This window comes from Ascaphus truei, chromosome 2 (assembly GCF_040206685.1).
Source record: "Ascaphus truei isolate aAscTru1 chromosome 2, aAscTru1.hap1, whole genome shotgun sequence".
Classification (NCBI taxonomy): domain Eukaryota; kingdom Metazoa; phylum Chordata; class Amphibia; order Anura; family Ascaphidae; genus Ascaphus; species Ascaphus truei.
In genome coordinates this window covers 109,911,784-109,933,926 of record NC_134484.1, presented here as the reverse complement: position 1 = coordinate 109,933,926, position 22,143 = coordinate 109,911,784, and the positions used below count along the sequence as shown (strand labels likewise).

The following is a 22,143-nucleotide window of genomic DNA, read 5'->3' as shown; positions in this document are numbered from 1 at the left end:
AAAGGCTATGCACTGAAAAGTGTGCTTTTCTAACAACCTTCCACATCTTTCCCTGCAAAAAACATCAAACCCAATTTGTTTCTTGTAGATTAGTCCTCAGTTTATTAAAATCTGTCCTTTTTAAAGTTTGAAGTCATTGTTGAAAACAAGTAATATGGTTTTTGAGAATTTATTTCAAACTAGCTGAGAGCCCCGGCGTTGCCCGGGATGTTTGTGGTGTGGGGGTGGCATTTGGGTGGGGAGTGGTCCACGCGGCCAATGGCGGTGTGCGGTGGTACTGCTGCTGTGGCTGTACTGATGGTGATTGTATCGGTGTGCTGATTTGGGAGGGTTTGTTGCTGATGTGGGGGTGCGGATGTGGGGGTGCCGATGGGGGAGGTGCGAAGGTGCCAATGTGTGGGTGCTGATGGTGGCTGGGAATGGTGGGGAGCCGAGAATGCCAGTGTGCTGGGGGGGCATGGGATACCGGTGTGCTGATGTGGTGGTGCTGGGGATAGTGTGTGTGTGTATACATGTTTGTGTGTATACATTGTGTGTGTGTGTGTGTATAAGTGTACGTGTGTGTATGTCTACGTGTGTGTATACATGTGTGTATGTCTACGTGTGTGTATACATGTGTGTATGTCTACGTGTGTGTATACATGTGTGTATGTCTACGTGTGTGTATGTCTACGTGTGTGTGTGTGTACACATGTGTGTGTGTGTACACATGTGTGTGTGTGTACACACGTGTGTGTGTACACATGTGTGTGTGTACACACGTGTGTGTGTACACATGTGTGTGTGTATACACGTGTGTGTGTACACATGTGTGTGTGTATACATGTGTGTGTATACATGTGTGTATACGAGTGTGTGTGTATACATGTGTGTATACGAGTGTGTGTGTATACATGTGTGTATACGAGTGTGTGTGTATACATGTGTGTGTGTATACATGTGTGTGTGTGTACATGTGTGTGTGTACATGTGTGTGTGTACATGTGTGTGTGTACATGTGTGTGTGTACATGTGTGTGTGTACATGTGTGTGTATACATGTGTGTGTATACATGTGTGTATACATGTGTGTGTATACATGTGTGTGTATACATGTGTGTGCGTGTACGTGTGCGTGTACGTGTGCGTGTGCCTGCGCGTGTCTACGTGCCTGCGCGTGTCTACGTGCCTGCGCGTGTCTACGTGCCTGCGCGTGTCTACGTGCCTGCGCGTGTCTACGTGTGTCTACGCGTGTCTGCTGTGTGTATACGCGTGTCTGCTGTGTGTATACGCGTGTCTGCTGTGTGTATACGCGTGTCTGCTGTGTGTATACGCGTGTCTGCTGTGTGTATACGCGTGTCTGCTGTGTGTATACGCGTGTCTGCTGTGTGTATACGTGTGTCTGCTGTGTGTATACGTGTGTCTGCTGTGTGTATACGTGTGTCTGCTGTGTGTATACGTGTGTCTGCTGTGTGTATACGTGTGTCTGCTGTGTGTATACGTGTGTCTGCTGTGTGTATACGTGTGTCTGCTGTGTGTATACGTGTGTCTGTATAGGTGTCTGTATAGGTGTGTGTGTGTGGGTGTGTGTCTACGTGTGTGTGTGTGTGTGTCTACGTGTGTGTGTGTGTGTGTGTGTCTGTGTACGTGTGTGTGTGTATGTCTACGTGTGTGTGCCTACATCTGTGTGTGTGTCTACATGTGTGTGTCTACATGTGTGTGTTTGTGTGTGTCTTATGTATAGAGATATATATAGTGTGTGTGTGTGTGTGTACGGAGGGATCCGGCTGGAGATGAAGAAATGTGTGGGGGGGGGAGGGGGGAGCTGATTACCTTACAGTCGGCAGCATCTTCCTCGTGCAGGCCGGGAGACGGACTCTGCAGTCATCTGGTACGGAGGGGCAGGGATCGGACGGGAGTCGGACAGAGGGCATGTGGAGGGGGGGGGAAGCTGCAGGGAGAGCAGCACGGGGCATGTGGAGGGGGGAGGGGTGAGAGCAGCACGGGGCATGTGGAGGGGGGAGGGGTGAGAGCAGCAAGGGGCATGTGGAGGGGGGAGGGGTGAGAGCAGCACGGGGCATGTGGAGGGGGGAGGGGTGAGAGCAGCACGGGGCATGTGGAGGGGGGGAGAGCAGCACGGGGCATGTGGAGGGTGGAGGGGGGAGAGCAGCACGGGGCATGTGGAGGGGGGGAGAGCAGCACGGGGCATGTGGAGGGGGGGTGAGCAGCACGGGGCATGTGGAGGGGGGGTGAGCAGCACGGGGCATGTGGAGGGGGGGTGAGCAGCACGGGGCATGTGGAGGGGGGGTGAGCAGCACGGGGCATGTGGAGGGTCCCTCCTGCAAGGCTGGCGGGAGCCCCCCCCGCTGGCCTCCGCCTCGAGGTGAGGCGGTGCCGAGGACCATTGCAGGCGGCGCCGGGTAGGCTGGGCTTTGCTGTGAGGGGGGGTGGGAGAGGTGAGGCGGTGCCGAGGGGGCCGGAGGGGGTGGGGGGCATGGCCGGGGGGGGATGAAGGGCATGGCCAGGGGGGGGGGGGGTGAAGGGCAGGGCCGGGGGGGTGAAGGGCAGGGCCGGGGGGGGGGGGATGAAGGGCCTGGCCGGGGGGGTGAAGGGCCGGGCCGGGGGGGGGTGAAGGGCTGGCCGGGGGGGGGGGGGGTTAAGGGCCAGGGGGGGTGAAAGGCCGGGCCGGGTGAAGGGCCGGTCCGGGGGTGAAGGGCCAGGCCGGGGGGATGTGAAGGGCCAGGCCGGGGGGGGGGGGGGGGGGTGAAGCACCGGGCCGGGTGAAGCGCCGGGCCAGGGGGGGTGAAGGGCCGGGCCCGGGTGAAAGATCCCTTCCCCTAGGTTACTTACCTCGCACCGCGCTCCTCCTCGGGTTCCTCGGCGGTCTCCGTTCCCCCCGGCGAGGCAGAGCTGAGACGCTCAGGTCAGGAGGTGGTGTGGGCAGCCGGCCCGTAAAGCTCCCGACAGAGAGCCGGAGCAGCGCTAGCGGGGATGGTGAGCTGGGGGCGCGGCCTCTAGGCCTGAATGTGAGAGCGGCGAGAGCATGCTCTGTGTGGGGGGGGGGGGGGGGGGAGCGGCCTGTGGGAGGGAGCACCGGGAGAGAGCGTGAGCACCGGGAGAGAGGGTGATGTTGAGGTGTGTGTGTGTGTTGAGGAGGGTGGAGTGTGTGTGTGTTGAGGAGGGTGGAGTGTGTGTGTGTTGAGGAGGGTGGGTGTGTGTGTGTGTTGAGGAGGGTGGGTGTGTGTGTGTGTTGAGGAGGGTGTGTGTGTGTGTGTGTGTGTGTGTGTGTGTGTGTGTGTGTGTGTTGAGGAGGGTGGAGTGTGTGTGTGTGTGTGTGTGTTTGGCCGGTCACTCCGCCTCAGGCCAATGAGAGGTGTGCGGGGGCGCGCGGCCCAAGGGACCAATGAGATTTCCCTAGGGACACCGGACATCCAGACAGGCAGGCAGGCATACAGTGCTTTCATTAATATAGTATAAGATGAGACCAGGTTATGATCACAGTTACCCAAATGTTCCCAAACTTGAATATTTGTTATCACTTCTACATTGTTTGATATTACCAAATCCAGTATTGCCCCTCTCCTGTTGGTTCCTCAATCATTTGTCATGTAATTGTCTTTAAGCACCCCCCAAAAAAACAGTTTCCTTTTGTTGTAATGCTAATCTCATTGCCTCAGTCTATGTCTGGATAATTAAACCCCCCCCCCATTATGCAAACATGACAGTTTTGATGCCTTCATTTGCAAAAGTATTTTGGCTTCAGCTCTCTCACAGATATATGTGGTAGTTTATAGCATATCCCTACAAACATTTTCTTTGTACTTTTACCTCCACTGCTAATTTCTATAATAGGTTTAAGATCCATTTTAACATATAAACATACTCTACCTCCTCTTCTATTTGCTCTACCCTTTTTCGGAAGGAAATACCCCTCTAAATTTACTGCCCAGTCATGAGTTGCATCCAACCATGTTTCAGTAATGTCTATGATATCATACTGTTCCCTTTTAGCTATTAAATTCAAGCTCCCCCATTTTATTTGGCAGGCTTCTTTCTTGCACTAAGGCAAGTCAACAAAAAAATAAATACACTTCTAACCACTCAGTAAATGAAAGGTTGGCTTTAACATATGTTTGAACTATGCATACAACAGTGGTTTAGCTGAAGGTTTTAACCCCTTTGTATGCACTAAGGCAAGTCAACAAAAAAATAAATACACTTCTAACCACTCAGTAAATGAAAGGTTGGCTTTAACATATGCATACTGCATACAAAAAAAGAAAGGATTTTCTTTTTTGTATGCAGAAATATGCTTTTTGTCAATTTACCTGATGTGTTGTCTTCTTTTCCTGTCCTTTGGGTCTGGGTGATGTGTATCTATCTATCCATCCATCCACCCATCCATCCATCCATCCATACATACATACATACATACATATCTTCTTCCAGAGAAGAGACAGCACACAAGATGAAGTGAAGAAATCAATTGTATTGAAGTCCAATAAGCGAAATTAAACCATCGTTTCGGTCCGCTATGGGGCCTTCATCAGGTCCCTTAGCGGACCGAAAAGTTGGTTTTACTTATTGTACTTCAGTGCAATTTATTTTCTTTGTTTCATCTAGTATGCAGTGTCATGTTAATACCTTTAACCTATTCAGTTGTGTTAAAATACAGTATCTAAGGGGTTAACTTTTCCTCAAAAATTAAATGTTAGCCTTGTCAAGACAGACATTCTGGCATGCAATAAAATCATATGAATGCAATGATGAGGGTAGCATTATTCTAGGGGTTACAGGGAGAGAGTTATAGCGTATTTTATTTTCCCAGATTAATTGGAGTTTAAAATCACTCTGAGGTCGCAGTGTAATTGAGATGTACAGTAGTGTGACCTTTTTTGAGGCTCATTTTTAGTGCCTTGCGGGGAGGTGAGTCAGTTGGTTTAGCTGAAGGTTTTAACCCCTTTCACATACACAAGTCATGTGCACCCAGGTGTGGCATTCGTGACATGCCGAGTCTTTTCTCCAGGCTTCTCGTCGGGTGATGCATTACTTATTGTTGTGCAACATGATACGTCCACTCGCCAACACCTTTAAACAAAGATTTATTTATTTTTTCAAGCACTTCCTACTTCATTTTTCAAACATATGTTAAAGCCAACCTTTCATTTACTGAGTGGTTAGAAGTGTATTTATTACCACTTCAGGATTCTTCAAAAAGTTGTTACAGTTATTGGGCAAAGTTACTATTTATCACACACTATCAGAATTGTTTGTAATCATCCTGCCCGTCTCTTCTCCCCCCCCCCTTCACAGCAACCCCTCCCCCCCCCTTCACAGCAACCCCTCCCCCCCCCCATGCTGTTCCTTGTCACCCTTCCATGGCTTCAAACACTTTCACCCCACCTTATCTACAGTACATCTGTTTTGTTTTTCTGCTCTCCCTTACACTGCTTTAGCCATAGATTCCTTTGCAAATCAGTATTGCCGACCTAAGGAAGAGAGGAGAACTCTCGAAAGCTTGTCCTATGACAAATTGTTAGTCCAAAGGAAAAAAGGTATCGCCTAATACTGAAGAACTCATTTATTCTACACTATCGCAACAGGACTAACACGGCTATTTCCGTTATACATACACAACCGTTTTCTACATTATAATTAAGAATCTAGTATAACTTTTAATAACCTTTTTACATTATGAAATATAAAAAAATATGGCAAAATAAAATTATTTGGGTCTTGGAGAATAAAATGGCAGCCACCACCAAATTTTGTCCCGGGGAACTTCTCGTAACCTCCGGCAGAACCCAACGGTTCCACAGATTGAAAACCACTGTATATGAGAATTGGACAACAACAATTAAGGCAGCAAGTTATGAACATATAAAAAACACTTTACCCATCTTTTTAGTATTTTCAACATGTAGTAGTCAAAAATAAGATTTGACACCTTAGACATAGCACTTTGACCAACCTTTTTTTATCAAATGAGGTTCTTGCCAAACGTGACTGGAGAATAGCAGTTATCTAATTAAAAAAAAAAGGAAACATTTGATTTTTTTTTTTTTTTTTTTTTTTTAGACTCAATAGACAAATAAACATTTCAATTTATACCCCCAAATAAATTAAGCTCTTACCATTGCAGTCTGATCTCCAAGCTTTTCAAGACAAGAAGCTCTTTGAAGCTGAAAAATACAAGTAATTATTTTTTGGGGTTCAACTGTAGACCGTACATTTTAAAATTCACCTTCATTGTAAACTACGTGGGAGTTTACCTAGAGATGGTGCCCCCATAACGCTCAGTTTGACTGCACTGACAGTTTATTAGATAAGATAAAGTTTTGGTAGTGTAGGCATTTTTGTACTGAAGAAGCGTGGTTTTATAGCTGGTTGTGATACTTTTTAATACAGTAGATCTCTGCGTTCTTCATGGATTTATAATTCACAGAGACTACTGGTCTCTTCTTCAAGTGCAGACTTTTGAGGTTTTGAAAGCTTTGATCACTACAATTTTAAGCTATAAAAACCAACAACCAATCTAGAAGATCAATAGTGATTTTTTTTTTTATTTAAAAAAAATTAAATAAGTATACCTGAAGCAATGTTTGAACAACATCATCAACCTTCCTAGAATCTTCCAACTGAAAGAAATATCTATTTTCACCCTAAAAAATAATAAATGTAGTAAATAAAATACAAAATTAAACATTTGTATTAGGGGTTAAGTAGGGTAGTAAACATAATGGGAAAAATAAGATGGGGAAAAGGGAAAGGGAAGAAGGGGGAGGTGACAAGGATATTCGCTATAAGCATTACAGATATCTTAACGAGAGAGACAGAGAGACAGAGAGACAGAGGTGTGTGTGTGTGTGTGTGTGTGTGTGTGTGTGTGTGTGTGTGTGTATCTATCTCCCACACACAATACAGAGCACAACTTTCAGCATAGATGTATACGTTTAAAAAAAAAAAAATAACAACATCTCCCATCGTTTGTCTCATTATCTATTTATCCCAGGGTCCCAAATGGGAGCCTCGGGCCTTCAACTCTTCCAGCCAGGGCATTACTGGCCAGTAATGCCCTGTTCTGAGGGGACTATTACTTAATTAATAGCAACATTCAAAAAAGTGTTCTTCAGAGAAAAAAAACGAAGGGGCCTGAAAAGGTCCTATATAGTGCACTGTCTGTGGATCCAGAGAGTGCACAATATAATGTAGGACCTTTTCAGTTCCCTCCTTGGAACCTACCTTGTAAACCCATGTTTCTATTTCCTATGTGCACCTTGTTTAATAGATATTGGACTATAAACAAGAGTATTAGGTTGAGCGGTCAGGTCACCATTTTTTGTTTGTTGCGTTTTTTAGAGAAAAAAAAATTAAACCAGACCTTTGACCTTTTAATAACCACTGAAATTAAGGAGTTCTAGATATATTTTTCTTAGTTTGGCGTCTGACTCTAGACCAGCTCACTTGTGACTATTTGAATCAAATCTCGAAGATTGATTACAATAATGTGAACAAGGTTGAAAAACCTGGTGAATATACTTAGAAACACACACTTCCTTTTAGGCGAGCTGTTCATATTACAACTTTTTATTTATTTAAAATTAGCTCTAGAAGAATAGAAAGGTGCATTTTGCAAAAGGGAATCAAAGAAATACATTTTAACAGCTGCTTATTGCTCAATAATAACATCACAGACCGCAACAAAACCCCAGCTTCCAAGAAAAACAGGAAGTACCAGTAATATAAATACTACCTCAAATGTGAGAGAACGTTGTAGCATCTACATAAAAGTAGTTAATGGACATATGACATGTGGGTGCACACATTATAAGATCTGTGTTTATGGCTTATCCTGCATTGTACATAGAATTCCGCTGGACACAATTAATCCCTGCACCAAAGACCTTACAATCTAATTCTGGTGCCTGAAGCATTGGGAGATAAATTTCCATATTTACTAGCCAGCCTACTGCCATAAGACGCCTTACAGTCCATTTAAGTGAATGGGCTGTAAGTTGTCTTTCAGTGCCAGGTGTTTTACGGCAGAACACTGCTTAGTAGATATGGTCCAAAATCACCAGAACAAGGTCACAAAGATTTGGCATTGGGTTCTCCCACACCCAAGACCGTCAATGAAAGGTCTTCAAAAATATATCATACATGACATCTTCCAAGCACAAACACATTCTAACGTCATCTAATCTGAACAATGAAGGAAAACCTAAATATATATTTATATTTCTGTCTTTTGTTGTGCCCAAGAGAACATCAAATTCACTTCCTGTTACTCTACTGCAGTCTTTGGCTTCTCTACCTATTGCCTGCACAAGAGCACATCACTGCCAAAAACTAATTTTTAGACCAAGTCAAATGTTTTCATATACTGTACATGATAGACATGCATAAAAAGTTATGTATGAAAGATAAGCTGGTTCTCTAAATTAGTAATAACATTGAATTGGTACACAAGGAAAAGTATAAGAAATCCGATTTCAAAGCATAACAGAGCACCATAATTTTAAATGATAGAAGAAATGATAATATTGTTAGCGAATGTGCTATAGCCGCACTGTACTTCATCCATTGCGACTCCCATAAATGTTGGCAAATGTTAAGCGAGTTGTGTTGCTCTTCTGGTTTATCTTTGAAAGCAGCAAGACTACTTCTTCCTTTGTTTTCTTAATTTAATAGGTAAAGCATGTGACAATGTACAATTCTGTATTCTTACTTAAACTGGCAATCGTTTGGTGCTCCTGTTATAAATCTGTAAAACACCTGATTGTGTGCCCAAACATAATGGCCGCCTTTCCGTTTCAATCAATCCTTCAGTCAGTGTTACTCAGCAGCTACAATGTATCCTGATATTACCAAGATAACATCTATTGTTACAGTTTACAGCTCAAACAGCTGGGAACTTTGGCAACATATTATCACAAACAGGAAAGTGTTGCAAAGATCTAGTCCTGCATGGGAGGTGTGCTAAACCGGCTATAGAAATCAAAGGATGTATTCATTAAAAATGGTATTGAGGTGAAAAAAACCAACACACTTTTTTGTTTTTAAACTGGTCACTATTGTCTAATACCACAGTACTGATTTTTTTTTTTTTTAAATGTAAAAATCATTTCACATGTTTTGCTGCTTTAAGGTCCGTATCATTCATGAATATACTTTGTTGAAAATGTCGGTAAGGTTGACGGTAATGGACGTGCTAAGAAATAAAGGAATATTATGATAATATACATGTACCCTTCTAATCAATATTTTCTTATAATTGAACGACCAGTATTTCACAGATACCTTTCATACAAACCAGTCCCTTGGAAATGACCAAACAGATGTAAAGTAAGGATGCATTTTGATATGAGAATTTATTTTGACACCAACTAAAAGTAAGTGCATCTTGGTTTGTAAAATATGTGGATATTTGACTTGCCAAACAATATATAATTACCATTCAAAATAATTTCTCCTAGCTTGATGAAAACATACCACATTTTCTCTACTGAAACCTTACCCATTCCCACTGCTGATATGTCCCTCCCTACACATCGCCCTTGCACCTTATCCCCACACTAGTTCTCGATATTTGAAATCCCATTACTCATGTATTGTGTTATGTCTTTTCCTACAATCCCCATTTAAATATTTTCCCCGATTCTAAAAAGGTTGTCGATAGGAGCTGAACGTGGTTATTTTCAGCTCCAGGTATTCCAATACACTCCTGGTCCTTATGATATTTAACGAACAAAAAAAAACTACCAAGGTTATGTCATGCTCCATGTCATCATGCTGAAGGCTGAGGCTGAGTCAACGCTGGCGCTCAAAGCATGCGTGGCGGGTGTCCTGCGCGCGGGGGGAGGGCGGCATTGACGAATATTGAGCGAGCGGGTAAGTATAATTTTTTTATTAACTTAAGCACATCGCGTGTGTGCCCGCGCAACGCGTGAGCGGGGACTTTTGTATACACACACAAATATATACACACACACACACACACACAAATATATACACACACAAATATATACACACACACACACACACAAATATATACATATATACAAATATACATACATATACATACATACGCCAAGTGCCGCCCGCTCAGCGCTAGCGGGCCGCAGCCTAAGGGACTTATTCTATATCTGCCAAAGCAGCCGATCGGCCCATTTTTGGCTGAAGTTCCCAATTAAAAAGTCAATGGGGAATTTCATTTGAAAATGGCCTGATCAGCTGCTTTGACGGATATAGAATAAGCCCCTAAACATCTTGGGAGGTCCAGACAATTGAAAATATAATACAGTTCCAGAAGTACCCTAGGTTAAAATTCTTGGGGGCGGGGGGGTGGGGGGGTGAGAGAATATATAACTAACTGCAACAAAATCCAGTTTATTCAAGAAGGCATGGAACATACTACAAAAAAAAAAATTGATGTAAATGATTCAAAATAAGTTTATACAGTATCTTCGCTTGAGCTTTAAAAGTCCAAACTCCATCTAATTTGAAAAACGTTACCGCTATAAAAAGGAGACGCATTGTGTGCGGGATCAACGGAACATTCCCACACAAAATTAACTTTGAACTAAACATCTATAAAAGGGTGTCAAATTGCAAGCATATCCCTTCATTTATTTGTTTTCAACCTGACTTCTAAATGAAGGTACAGTACAGTATAATTAATTATCAACACTGAAATCACTGCGCAAAAAGCTTACTTACACGCTGAATTCTGTAAGGTGCAACTATGTTCTGCTCTTTAATGAAGTACACCTAAAAATACAAAAAAAAAAATAGAATATGTTATCACTCAAATAAACACTGTACTACACTTTGCGCTGTCTTAATGTGTACATAAATTTTCAAAGTAAAAATACAGCGTTGCATGTGATTTGGGCTATAAAATGCTGAAGAAAATGAACAGACATGTTAACAGCTTTACTGGGGAGATTAAGATCTGCCGTTTCCTACGCATGCACCAGCAGGTGACCGAGTAGAGATACTGAAACCCCCTTCCTATCGTGCACACTATACACCTGTCCTAGTCTTGCTCCCGCCACTACTAATCAATGCTTCCTTGTTGTGCTTCCATTAATTGTGGAGCCGAGCACGACCGGTGGGAAAAGGATTTTGAAAAACTTGCATTTAAGACAAGTTCTACTAGGGACATGCCTTTGACACAGAAATGTTGAGCATCTTGTGTATTAGTCATTATAAAACGTTACATGCAAGTTATTTGCCCAGAGAATACAGATAAACAATCACACTCCTTGGAGTGTGGATAAGGAATGGATAAGTACAACAGGAAAAATCAACATTGAAATAAAATTCTAAAAGCATATACGTATATAGTACTTGTGAAAAATAGATTTAAGCTCTCAATCCCCATATACATACACATACAAGTGCTTTGTGATGAACAGTATTAAAGTGTGCACTAACATGTGTACGGATCTATCCCTGTTCTAAAGGAGCTGCTTGAGTCAGAGGTCCCACACAAGGTCATCAAATGAGTCAAAATGTCTGCTTCTGGGATTTGATTATGAGTCCAAGTCCAGGGTATTATCCCTATGCATTTCGCTTAACCAAGCTTCTTCAGGGGTGATGACCTTTGTCCCAGACTCTCCCTACAGCAGGACTGCACAACACGCGGCCCGCGGGCCGCATGCGGCCCGCCTGGCCTCTCTGTGCGGCCCTCGATGAGATTTAAAAAAAAAAAAAAACACTTTGAAAAAAAAAAATTTGAAAAAAAATATGGCGGCGATTCCCCGCGGTCCCGGCGCGCATGCGCAGGGCCCGCTCCCGCTCCTTGCTCCCTCTCCCTCCCCCCAACCCCCCGCTCGCAACGTGGGACGGAGGGGGAAGTCACAGCCAGCTGAGCTCTTCTGCGGCCGCTCCCCCCCCTGATCCGAACGTGAATATGTGCAGGGGGGTGAGGTGAGGTGCAGGGGGTGAGGTGCAGGGGATGTGATGTGCAGGAGGGGGGGGATGTGATGTGCAGGAGGGGGGGGATGTGATGTGCAGGAGGGGGGGGTGATGTGCAGGGGGGGGGTGATGTGAGGTGCAGGGGGGGGTGATGTGCAGGGGGTGAGGTGCAGGGGGGTGATGATGTACAGGAGGGCTGATGTGAGGTGCAAGGGTGATTGGAGGTGCAAGGGTGATTGGAGGTGCAGGGGGGTGAGGTGCAGGGGATGTGATGTGCAGGAGGGGGGGTGATGTGCAGGGGGTGAGGTGCAGGGGTGATTGGAGGTGCAGGAGAGAGTGATGTGAGGTGCAAGGGGAGAGAGTGATGTGAGGTGCAGGGGGAGAGAGTGGTGTGAGGTGCAGGGGGGGGAGAGTGGTGTGAGGTGCAGGGGGGGGGAGAGTGGTGTGAGGTGCAGGGGGGGGAGAGTGGTGTGAGGTGCAGGGGGGGAGTGGTGTGAGGTGCAGGGGGGGAGAGTGGTGTGAGGTGCAGGGGGGAGAGTGGTGTGAGGTGCAGGGGGGGAGAGTGGTGTGAGGTGCAGGGGGGGAGAGTGGTGTGAGGTGCAGGGGGGGAGAGTGGTGTGAGGTGCAGGGGGGGGAGAGTGGTGTGAGGTGCAGGGGGGGGGGGGAGAGTGGTGTGAGGTGCAGGGGGGAGAGTGGTGTGAGGTGCAGGGGGGGGAGAGTGGTGTGAGGTGCAGGGGGGGAGAGTGGTGTGAGGTGCAGGGGGGGAGAGTGGTGTGAGGTGCAGGGGGGGAGAGTGGTGTGAGGTGCAGGGGGGGTGGTGTGAGGTGCAGGGGGGGGAGTGGTGTGAGGTGCAGGGGGGGGGGAGTGGTGTGAGGTGCAGGGGGGGAGCAGGATGTAAGGTGCAGGGGGGTGGGATGTGAGTGGTGTGCAGGGGGAGATGGGGGTATGAGAGATAGATGGGGAGTATCGCAAAGGTTGATAGTGAGGGGTTCTGGGGGAGATATGAGGATGATGATGAGGGGTGCTGGAGGAGATATATGATGATGCTGATGATGCTGATGATGATGATGATGATTTTACCCGTGCGGCCCAATTTTTTTTTTCCTTGGAGCAGTTCGGCCCTTCTCGCTTTACGAGTTGTGCAGGCCTGCCCTACAGTATATATGGCCTATAAAATCGAATTGATCACTATGCTCTGATTTGTTTTACCTTTTAGATATCTTATTATCAAAAGAGCGGAAGATTCCAAACTACATGTACTGATACTCTTCGACACACAGCTTATCTATTTGAGTACAGATAAAGATATTTATCCATATTTTCAGAACACTGCACAGCAAAGCTTGAGACTATTGCACATGGTATATTAGCTACCTGCTCCACTCAACTTTTCAGTCTACCATACAAACACTTACAATACCTAAAATGTGTAGCCAGGTCTCTCTGGACTACTATTCCTTGCCTTAAGTTCCACTGTAAGTCCCCATAGGTTGTGGGCACGATTCCTAAAAGGGAATTCATTCTAAATGTTCAGTGTGTGATGTTACATTGTTCAGCAGGTATGAACAATAAAGTTATAGTGGCCTCTCACTAAAGTAAGGGGGGCCAATGACAGAATTAGGCTGGCTTACTAGCCACTACCCAGGGAAGGGGAGCAGTCTCCACAGTGAAGAAGAGTAAGGAGCAAAGTAAGATAGCTCCAGAGAAAGAGTTCTTGTGCTAACCTTGAAGGAGTGCTACTGGAAGATGCCAGAATATGTATACTCAGCAGAGAGAAGTGGCTGAAGCCTAGGCCAAGATGGGATAGGGTACAATGATGTACAATTCAGTGCATGTACTATGAAGATGAATAAACCTCAGTCAAATATACATCTGGTGTAGTCTTTGAAGCATGGTAATGACAGAGGCTAAGGCCCCGCTCCCAGAGTCAGCGCACCCGCACTGCTGACAGGCGGTGCACTGAGATACACAGACCGCGATATGCGGTCTGTAGGGAGCGGGAGCCGGAGCGGGAGGGGGGCGGGAGGTTTGACAGGGAGGGGGGCGTGGCTTGAGCGGAGGGACCCGCTACTCTCCCCCCCCCCCTCCCTCCACGGACTGCAGGAGGGAGCTGCTACTCTCCCCCCACGGGCTGCAGGAGGGACCCGCTACTCTCCCCCCCCTCCCTCCCTCCACGGACTCGGGCTGGAGCACTCATACATACACACATACACACAGGCAGGCACTCACGCACTCATACACACACACGCGCGCACACACATGCAGGCACTCACACAGACAGAGGCAGGCACTCAGGCACACACACACACACACACACACACACACACACACACACACACAGGCACGCACCTGCTTTCACTCCACACTCCTCCCCGCTCCCGGAAGCCTCTCCTCCTCCCGAAGCCTCCCCTCCCCATTGGCTCACAGCCACACCACGTGACGCGTCAACGCTAGGAAACACCATTCTCTTGTGTCTCCTAGTGGCTGACGCGCCAAAGCGTGTAGTCAGCTGTGCCGCCAGGGGGGACCGGCTCGCGAGGATTCCCCTGCTGGTGGGGAACTCGCTACATTGCCGCCCGCGCCAACGAGCGCAGCGGGACCGAGGCCTAAGGCTAAGGCCCCGCTCCCAGAGTCAGCGCACCCGCACAGCTGACAGGCGGTGCGCTGAGATACACAGACCGCGATATGCGGTCTGTAGGGAGCGGGAGCCGGAGCGGGAGGTGGGCGGGAGGTGGGAGGTTTGACAGGGAGGGGGGCGTGGCTTGAGCGGAGGGACCCGCTACTCTCCCCCCCTCCCTCCACGAGGGAGCTGCTACTTTCCCCCCACTCCCTCCACGGGCTGCAGGAGGGACCCGCTACTCTCCCCCCCCCCTCCCTCCCTCCACGGACTCGGGCTGGAGCACTCATACATACACACATACACACAGGCAGGCAGGCACTCACGCACTCATACACACACACGCGCAGGCACTCACGCACTCACACAGACAGAGGCAGGCACTCAGGCACACACACACACACAGACAGGCACGCACGCACTCAGACACACACACAGACAGGCACGCACCTGCTTTCACTCCACACTCCTCCCCGCTCCCGGAAGCCTCTCCTCCTTCCGAAGCCTCCCCTCCCCATTGGCTCACAGCCACACCACGTGACGCGTCAACGCTAGGAAACACCATTCTCTTGTGTCTCCTAGCGGCTGACGCGCCACAGCGTGTAGTAAGCTGTGCCGCCAGGGGGGACCGGGACCGGCTCGCGAGGATTCCCCTGCTGGTGGGGAACTCGCTACATAGCCGCCCGCGCCAACGAGCGCAGCGGGACCGAGGCCTAAGGCTGAGTCCATGGTGACTCAGCCCGTGCGGAGACACGCTGAGGCCGAGGGAAAGCGGGTGCTTTCCCTGGCCTTGGTTAGCGCGCCGTCCGGGGGCGTATCGGGGCGGGCCAGTGACGTCACGGAGCTGGTTCACCCTCATTGGGCGAACCGCTCACGTGACCAGCCCTGCGCTCCCATGAGAGCGAAATCTAAAACTTGGATAAGACCTATGCTTCCGCACGCTTGCGGAAGTGTAGGCGAGCCCCTACTAAAGCCGCTCTCATTGCGGCTGCAGGGGCTCACTGGTAAGTGAGAGCGCGCCTCAGCACGGGTCAGCGCATAAGCGCTGACCATGCCCGAGGCCTAAAGGAAAACCTCAGGATCCTCTTGGCCTGGAGACGCTGACCACTGAGAAATTCCCCACAATCCTGTACTGACACTCCCCACACCACCGCGGAGATCTCCGGCCTTCTGTTTGCCTCACAGGTATGACCACAGCAGCCACAGAATACACTGGTAGCAAGACCATTTCCCAGAAGGTAGGGGAAAGAGGGCTACATATGTGAATACATTTTATTTCTTCATATAATTTTTTTTTTTTTTTTTCACATTAGTGCAAGTTTCATTTTATGAATTTGTGGTGATCTAGAGTTCAGTAACACAGGCACTGTCTTCTCTTTCTGCCCTCCATAAGTGCAAAGTCCTGGTTATCTGTAGTCCTCAGAACTATTTTATTTTTACTTGGTACTTTTTGACTATGCAGGACATTCAGATTACTGTGTGTCATTCACCAATTTATTAGTGACAGTAAAAAAAAAAAAAAAAAAAAAAAAAACACGAGCAAGAAGTGAATAAAATGAAAAAAAATAATTATATTGTGCAGATGAACATTGGACTAAACATTAAGGATATCTACTATAATGCGAGTTTTGATATTGCAGTGATATGACGAGTAAATGCTACACACCACAATGTAATAAAGAAATTGATAGTTACCGGTGCTCCCATCAATGTACGATCGGTTGCGTCCAAGTCACGGCATACAAGAAGGATAGAAGATGGGGCACACGGATTTCAAAAAAAGAAATAACGTATTAAAGCATACACAATGGTGTATGCTTTAATACATTATTTCTTTTTTTTTTAAATCCGTGTGCCCCATCTTCTATCCTTTTTGATATTGCAGGACATAAGGGACGTTTCACCGAGGTGTGATACGAGCTCTCGCTGCAACCCCACAGAAACCAGCATCGCACCTTAGTGAATCCTAGAGATAAAAAGTCTCATATTTTATAATATTGTAGCAGTGAATTCACAACTAGCAAAGAAAAGGTTGTAGCCACATTAGTCCAATCGAGTTATAGAACAAAATGTACCAACAATTCAGTTGCTTGTGATACCTTTGTATTGGATTGTCAAAGCTTTACATTAGGTAGTTGACCCTCTCTCTGACCCGGTGAAGTCAGAGGATTGCCTCTCACAAGCTCATCTATGTAAAATGTTGCTAGTTAAAAAAAAAAAAGAGCATTTTTTACAGTATGGAAAGTTGAACCATTTTAAGCAGAATAATGAATTAATAAGAGGAAATACAATTGATCAAATATCACAATGGTATGTGTTTGTACATACAGTACAGTCTTCGTTTTAAAGAGGCAATCCAAGACAGGTTTTTATTCAATACAGGATTGAAGCAGGGGGTCTCCGGAGCTGAACCCCATTAATTTCAGATCAGGGGACCCCCTGCTTACCTCTGTAGGGGGTGGCGGTAGCCACTTCAGAATTCACATTATGGCTGCTTGTCAAAGCTCCCGGGTCCTGCGAGCCAATAGGAAGCCATGACATCAGGTTCGGCTTCCGATTGGCCCATGTGATGAGGTGAGGGAGCTTTAAACTACAGAGATACCATCACCACCCTACAAAAAAGGTGTATATCTCCGGAAGCAGGGGGTCCCTGTAGGTCAAATTAATAGGGATCAGCTCCGGATACCCCCTGCTTCAACCCTGTACTAAAAAAAAAAATGACCCGTTTCCAGCATATTTCTGCTGCATAGAAAATAAAGGCACAGTACAAAAAAAGTAAAGGGATATCAGTTTGTTCTAGAGAAAATTATATTTCTGCTACATTAGGAAAAAGTCTGCAGTCAGTAATTAGATTTTTGCTATCACAAGTGTACCTTGATACCACCCTTCAAACTCTGAACGACAAGAATAATAACTCTGTCCTTTCCGACCTATGGAATTAGTGAACAGAAAATAAGATCTCTAGCCTAATCCAAAAATAATGAACCATCAAGTATTTACTGTAAGAAGATTACCGTAAGCCACGGACACAAAGTAAAATGAAAATGCATTTCCTAGAATAAGCGACAAAAAATACAATATGAATTGATCTGTGCAATTCTATTTTTGACGTCCAGTATATTTTTAAATAAAGTCCAAGAGAATCCGGGAGTGCAAAGACCATGAAAAATAAAAAAAACATATGCGCCCACAGTCTCCTGATGAAACCTCGGATGAGGAGAAACGTGTGTAGAGTGTTTGCAGCAGACTGAATACTCAGCCGGATCAAAGAGGGAGGCTCCACACACGAACAGCTGTCAGTCCCGAGCTATCGCGAGAGTTTCCCGCTCGGGGAACCAACCCGGAAGTGCGGGAGAGGGGGGACGCAACCGCTCCGTGTATCGAGCTGAGAGACGGCTCAGGGACCTCAACTGTGGGCGCAGATCTTATAATCCAATCGCTATTGTTATTTGGAAACCATGTGAGTGTATTTCTTACCATTTTAACTGCATATAAATTTTATGGGTGCAGGCTACACTATGTCTGGTCTTCTTTTTTGAATTTATGCAAGCGGTGAAGATATCCTAAGACATATGCGGAGGCAGTTTCTAGATGGGAGACCATTCCAGCATAAAGATACCTTTACACACACTTTAACACAGATTAATCTGAGTACAAGATTCACTGGATGAATGAAGTTTGGATGCTTCAACCTTAGTTTCAGACATATTGCACTATGTTGTATATGTTTTTTATTTTTCATGGTCTGTGCGCTCCCGGATTCTCTTGGACTTCGAAAACCACTTGGATCAAAGAAAGTAATCCCTATCTAGGGTCGAGCAGCATCTGACCAAGTTGTTTGTATAAACTTTATTTTATTTGCACATATTCACTTTGTATAAAGCACAAAGTATCACAAGATTTATCTATATCTATTTAAAATCACTTTCAACACAGTATTCACCTTAAGTTATTTTTTAATCCTCACGGTTTAGATTTAAGCGCTATTGGATAACATCCATTTTTTCACTATTTTAAAATAAACCAATGTTAGTAAGCTTAAATATAACTAATCGTATTTTTAATTGTGTAAGCAATTAGGCGTGGGCAGAGACATTTTTCCCCCCAAATGTAATACTAAGACACGCAGTTGAACACAAAATGTAAACCATGTCAATTAGGGAATTTCCCTAAACAGAAAGTGTAAAGTCTTAATGCACACAAAAAAGGGGCAAAACCTCCCAGAAAGCTATTCTGATCAAATGTTTCCTTGTTTTTCCAAATATAGTAATGCCTTTTAAACTAGACACAACATTATCACTCCATATAAGAAATGGCAGCCAGATTATACACATCCCAAAATACAGTATCTATGGCTTGCTACAGCATAATAATAGAAAGAATAAGTGTGTAAAGCACACGGCTTGTAAACATAAGAGAATTCAAACCCTAATGCAGAACAGAGGTTCAAACAGGCCATATACAACAAAAAGCAGACTGTAACTTGAATTATGGGACACATTATTTTGGTGGGCAATAGGATGATCAGTTAAAACCTTTCAGTTACACTCAAGTTGGTTCTCAATGGATGGTAATGAAAACTTCTAAAGATATAGCCAAACAGCAATACATCCAAACGTCTAATATATTAATAAATATATACATTACACACAAGTTTTATGACAAGGTGGACAACTAATTATTATTTGTAAGAGGAAAGTGTAAGAATCTAAGATTTAGCTTTTTGTTCTATTTTATATACCACTTTCAATGTGATCGTTTTTATTATACTTGGTGGCCCATATATGCCAAGCGGATCTATTCCACAAGAGTGCTGCCAGTACTGGAAGACCCCTTACAGTCCAATTTATGTCACTTGGCCATAAGGTGTCTTGTGGAGTAGTACCACATTGTAAATATGGTCCTATGTGTCTACACTTTCATGATGCAGACACAATCAGCACCAATGTAAACTAACAACAGTAACTGACAATTTCTAAAAATGGAAACATGAAAAATCAAAGACGTTTCACTTTGAACACACACATAATGTGACCAGACCTTTCTCACATGCACAAGTATTTTCTCTTCCTTTTACTCCTTCCTGATTGGGCCACTTACAGGGGTTGGGGATGTGATGCATTATCAAGATAATTGTCTGGGGACAGGACCAAATGAGCAAACGCAATGAGGAAAGAGTTAATGGTCAATTAGTCTACATTCCAGTCTTTTGTATGAAAAGCAGGACTACCCTAAGTTTCCAATTTTGCATATTGCCCTAAGAGTCATAACTAAAAACGTATTAAAATTACCAAGATGTTTCCCCTTTATCTTGTCTATTTGCAACACCCCTGTAAGTGCATGCAGCTGACACACATACCCAAAGTGTGCTCAGGATGTGACTTGTGATGGAAAGGGCCTCAGCAAATGAGACAAAGAGGAGAGAGATTTTAAGAGTCCCTGACAGAGCATGCTGGGACAGAGCTTGTGCGACCCTGAGAGACCTCGGGTAATTGGGAGCGATGATCCAGTCTGAGGAGTGCAACTCCTAATACGCAAGGTGACCAGATCGCAGAGCGACTCCAGGAGTGGAGTCCGCACTGAGGAGCCATCTACCTGCAATTGGGGAGGTGAGAGTAGCAGCTGAGGGGACCCTCATCACAAGACAAGTACAGGGGTACTGCAGCAGTTCTCTAGCACAGGTCTGCTACAATCAGACACCAACTAAGAGCTCCGATGGTGTGCCGGCATCTAGACACGTGGTCGGTTGGTCACAGGGACACACAGGTACACACCTGCGCAGCGTCTAGAATGAAGTGTTTAGATATATCTGCATATTGTGTAAGTTTGAAGGATCCTCCCATTTGGAGATCACGTTACCTGTGTGCCTAAGAGAACATGCTATAGTCTTGTGTTATTTACATCACTCTATATTTCCATTTTCCGGGCCTATGGCCACATATTGAGTAATGGTATAAGGGAGGGGGACTCTGGCCCCCACCTTAGCAAAGGGTGTCAGTCCAAGGAGAAAAAGAGGAATTACATATGCCATTCGTTTACTTTTGGTCCTAAGTGGGATTGCCCCTTTATTACAGCCTGCCTTTGCAGCATCATAAACACTAAGTTTACAGTTATCTTTCTCGTATCAAGATAAAACTATACAATCTCTTCACAATCATTACTTTACTGCTCGTCTCCTACAACTATTATCCAGTCTTAAGTCATTGTAGCCTACTATTACAAAAGTAATAAGCCTGCACTCTTCTCTGATTACAGTACCTTCTGCTTCATGAAGATAAAACAAAGGTTTCAACTTACAGCATAAAAGGCACCGTGTGCTGTGCCCAGTTAGTAATGCTTTCCAGTCAAATCACTCTGAAACCGTGGATAATTTATTAGAAGGCATGTTGTTGAAATAGGTAAGAGGGCATTTGTGGGGCTGAAATGTGGGAGATTTCAGCAACATGCTCCAGTTGAAGACAATGGTTAATAATACTTTGCGTGAAAAAAATTAATTCAGAGTAGACGAAAAACAAATATAAAAAAAGTTTTTGTAGTGAATGAACCTTCATTTCCCAAGTTAAAGGAACGTTATGTGCGAGAAATAAAAATATGCAAACATGGAAATTCAGTTATAGCCTCAGATCGGCATCGGAACTACACACCTTCCTTTCGCACTGCCCGATTGATAATCTATGTAAATCGAATTACATAATAAACACAGCAAATATATACATTTTAGAGACATGAATATGTTAATTTTATACATACAAAATATATGCAATATTGTTATATATTTTGTTTCTTTGTTCCTAAGGACCCCATCAAAATATAAAAGAAAAGGCCAATTTCTCCCGAGGACGGTACTACTGTACTATGTCACCAATGAATGACGTACAATTGCCAGATATGAACAATAGCACAACAGACTTGCTCAAAAATTATTTATTGCCCACGAATTGTGAGGTTTTGGCAAAAAACACTCGCCTTTATCAAGGTATAGCATGCATAAGACAGCAAGATGCAGCAATATATACAGATCAACTCACCCCATCACCGCAGTGCAGGTCCCTCCTTCCCACCATCAGCCGAAAGTTTGGAACTCTTGGGTAATAAAATATTTTATTGGGCAGGTCCATTGTGCCATTCTCCATATTGTTTTTTGTTCAAACCGGGATGCCAATCATACAGAGCAAAAAATGGAGGTGAAATTATGGGTGCCAGGCTGGGCCCATAACTAAATGTCCTGTGTTTTGATAGTTTGATATCTCACCCATAATGTTACTTTGAACAAAATGTTCGTGAAATGCATTTACTTATATATTTGTATGTATTTAGTGTGTAAAGCAAAACCAATGTTCCAGTCCACAAACAGACCTTCCTCACCACCCAGAAGAAACTTTGTTTTTTTTCTTCTATGGAATTTCATAGTCTTGACCACTTACTGGAGCGGTATCTTTTTCCAACCATGATTTGGGTGATTTTGCCATTTGAAACAGGATTTTGCTATTTACTGTAGGAGATGTGTGTGTGCCTACTTAGTAGTGTGTGTGTGTGTTCGTGCGTGCGTGCACACATACACGGCACTATTTTTATCTCAGTTTAATTTACTATATGATCCGTACTATGTTCATAAAACAATTTTAT

General features: G+C 45.0%; 1 protein-coding gene across 9 annotated transcripts in view; it reads right to left on the bottom strand.

Annotated features, from left to right (window-relative positions):
• Nucleotides 1-22,143, bottom strand: part of NSMAF (neutral sphingomyelinase activation associated factor) — an 85,035-nt gene that overhangs the window by 40,243 nt on the left and 22,649 nt on the right. For 8 of the 9 annotated variants that reach the window (XR_012798216.1, XR_012798210.1, XM_075584060.1 and 5 more), the window contains 4 exons: nucleotides 10,698-10,748; nucleotides 6,569-6,640; nucleotides 6,113-6,160; nucleotides 5,950-6,002 (listed from right to left, as the gene is read on the bottom strand). Coding sequence is in view for 7 of the 9 variants with exons in the window: in XM_075584060.1 (XP_075440175.1) it covers nucleotides 5,950-6,002; nucleotides 6,113-6,160; nucleotides 6,569-6,640; nucleotides 10,698-10,748 (224 nt within the window). In the remaining 2 variants the exon portion in view is untranslated. Of the gene's footprint in view, nucleotides 1-5,949; nucleotides 6,003-6,112; nucleotides 6,161-6,568; nucleotides 6,641-10,697; nucleotides 10,749-21,545; nucleotides 21,987-22,143 lie in introns of those variants that run through there. The other variant, XM_075584064.1, reaches the window with a different exon arrangement.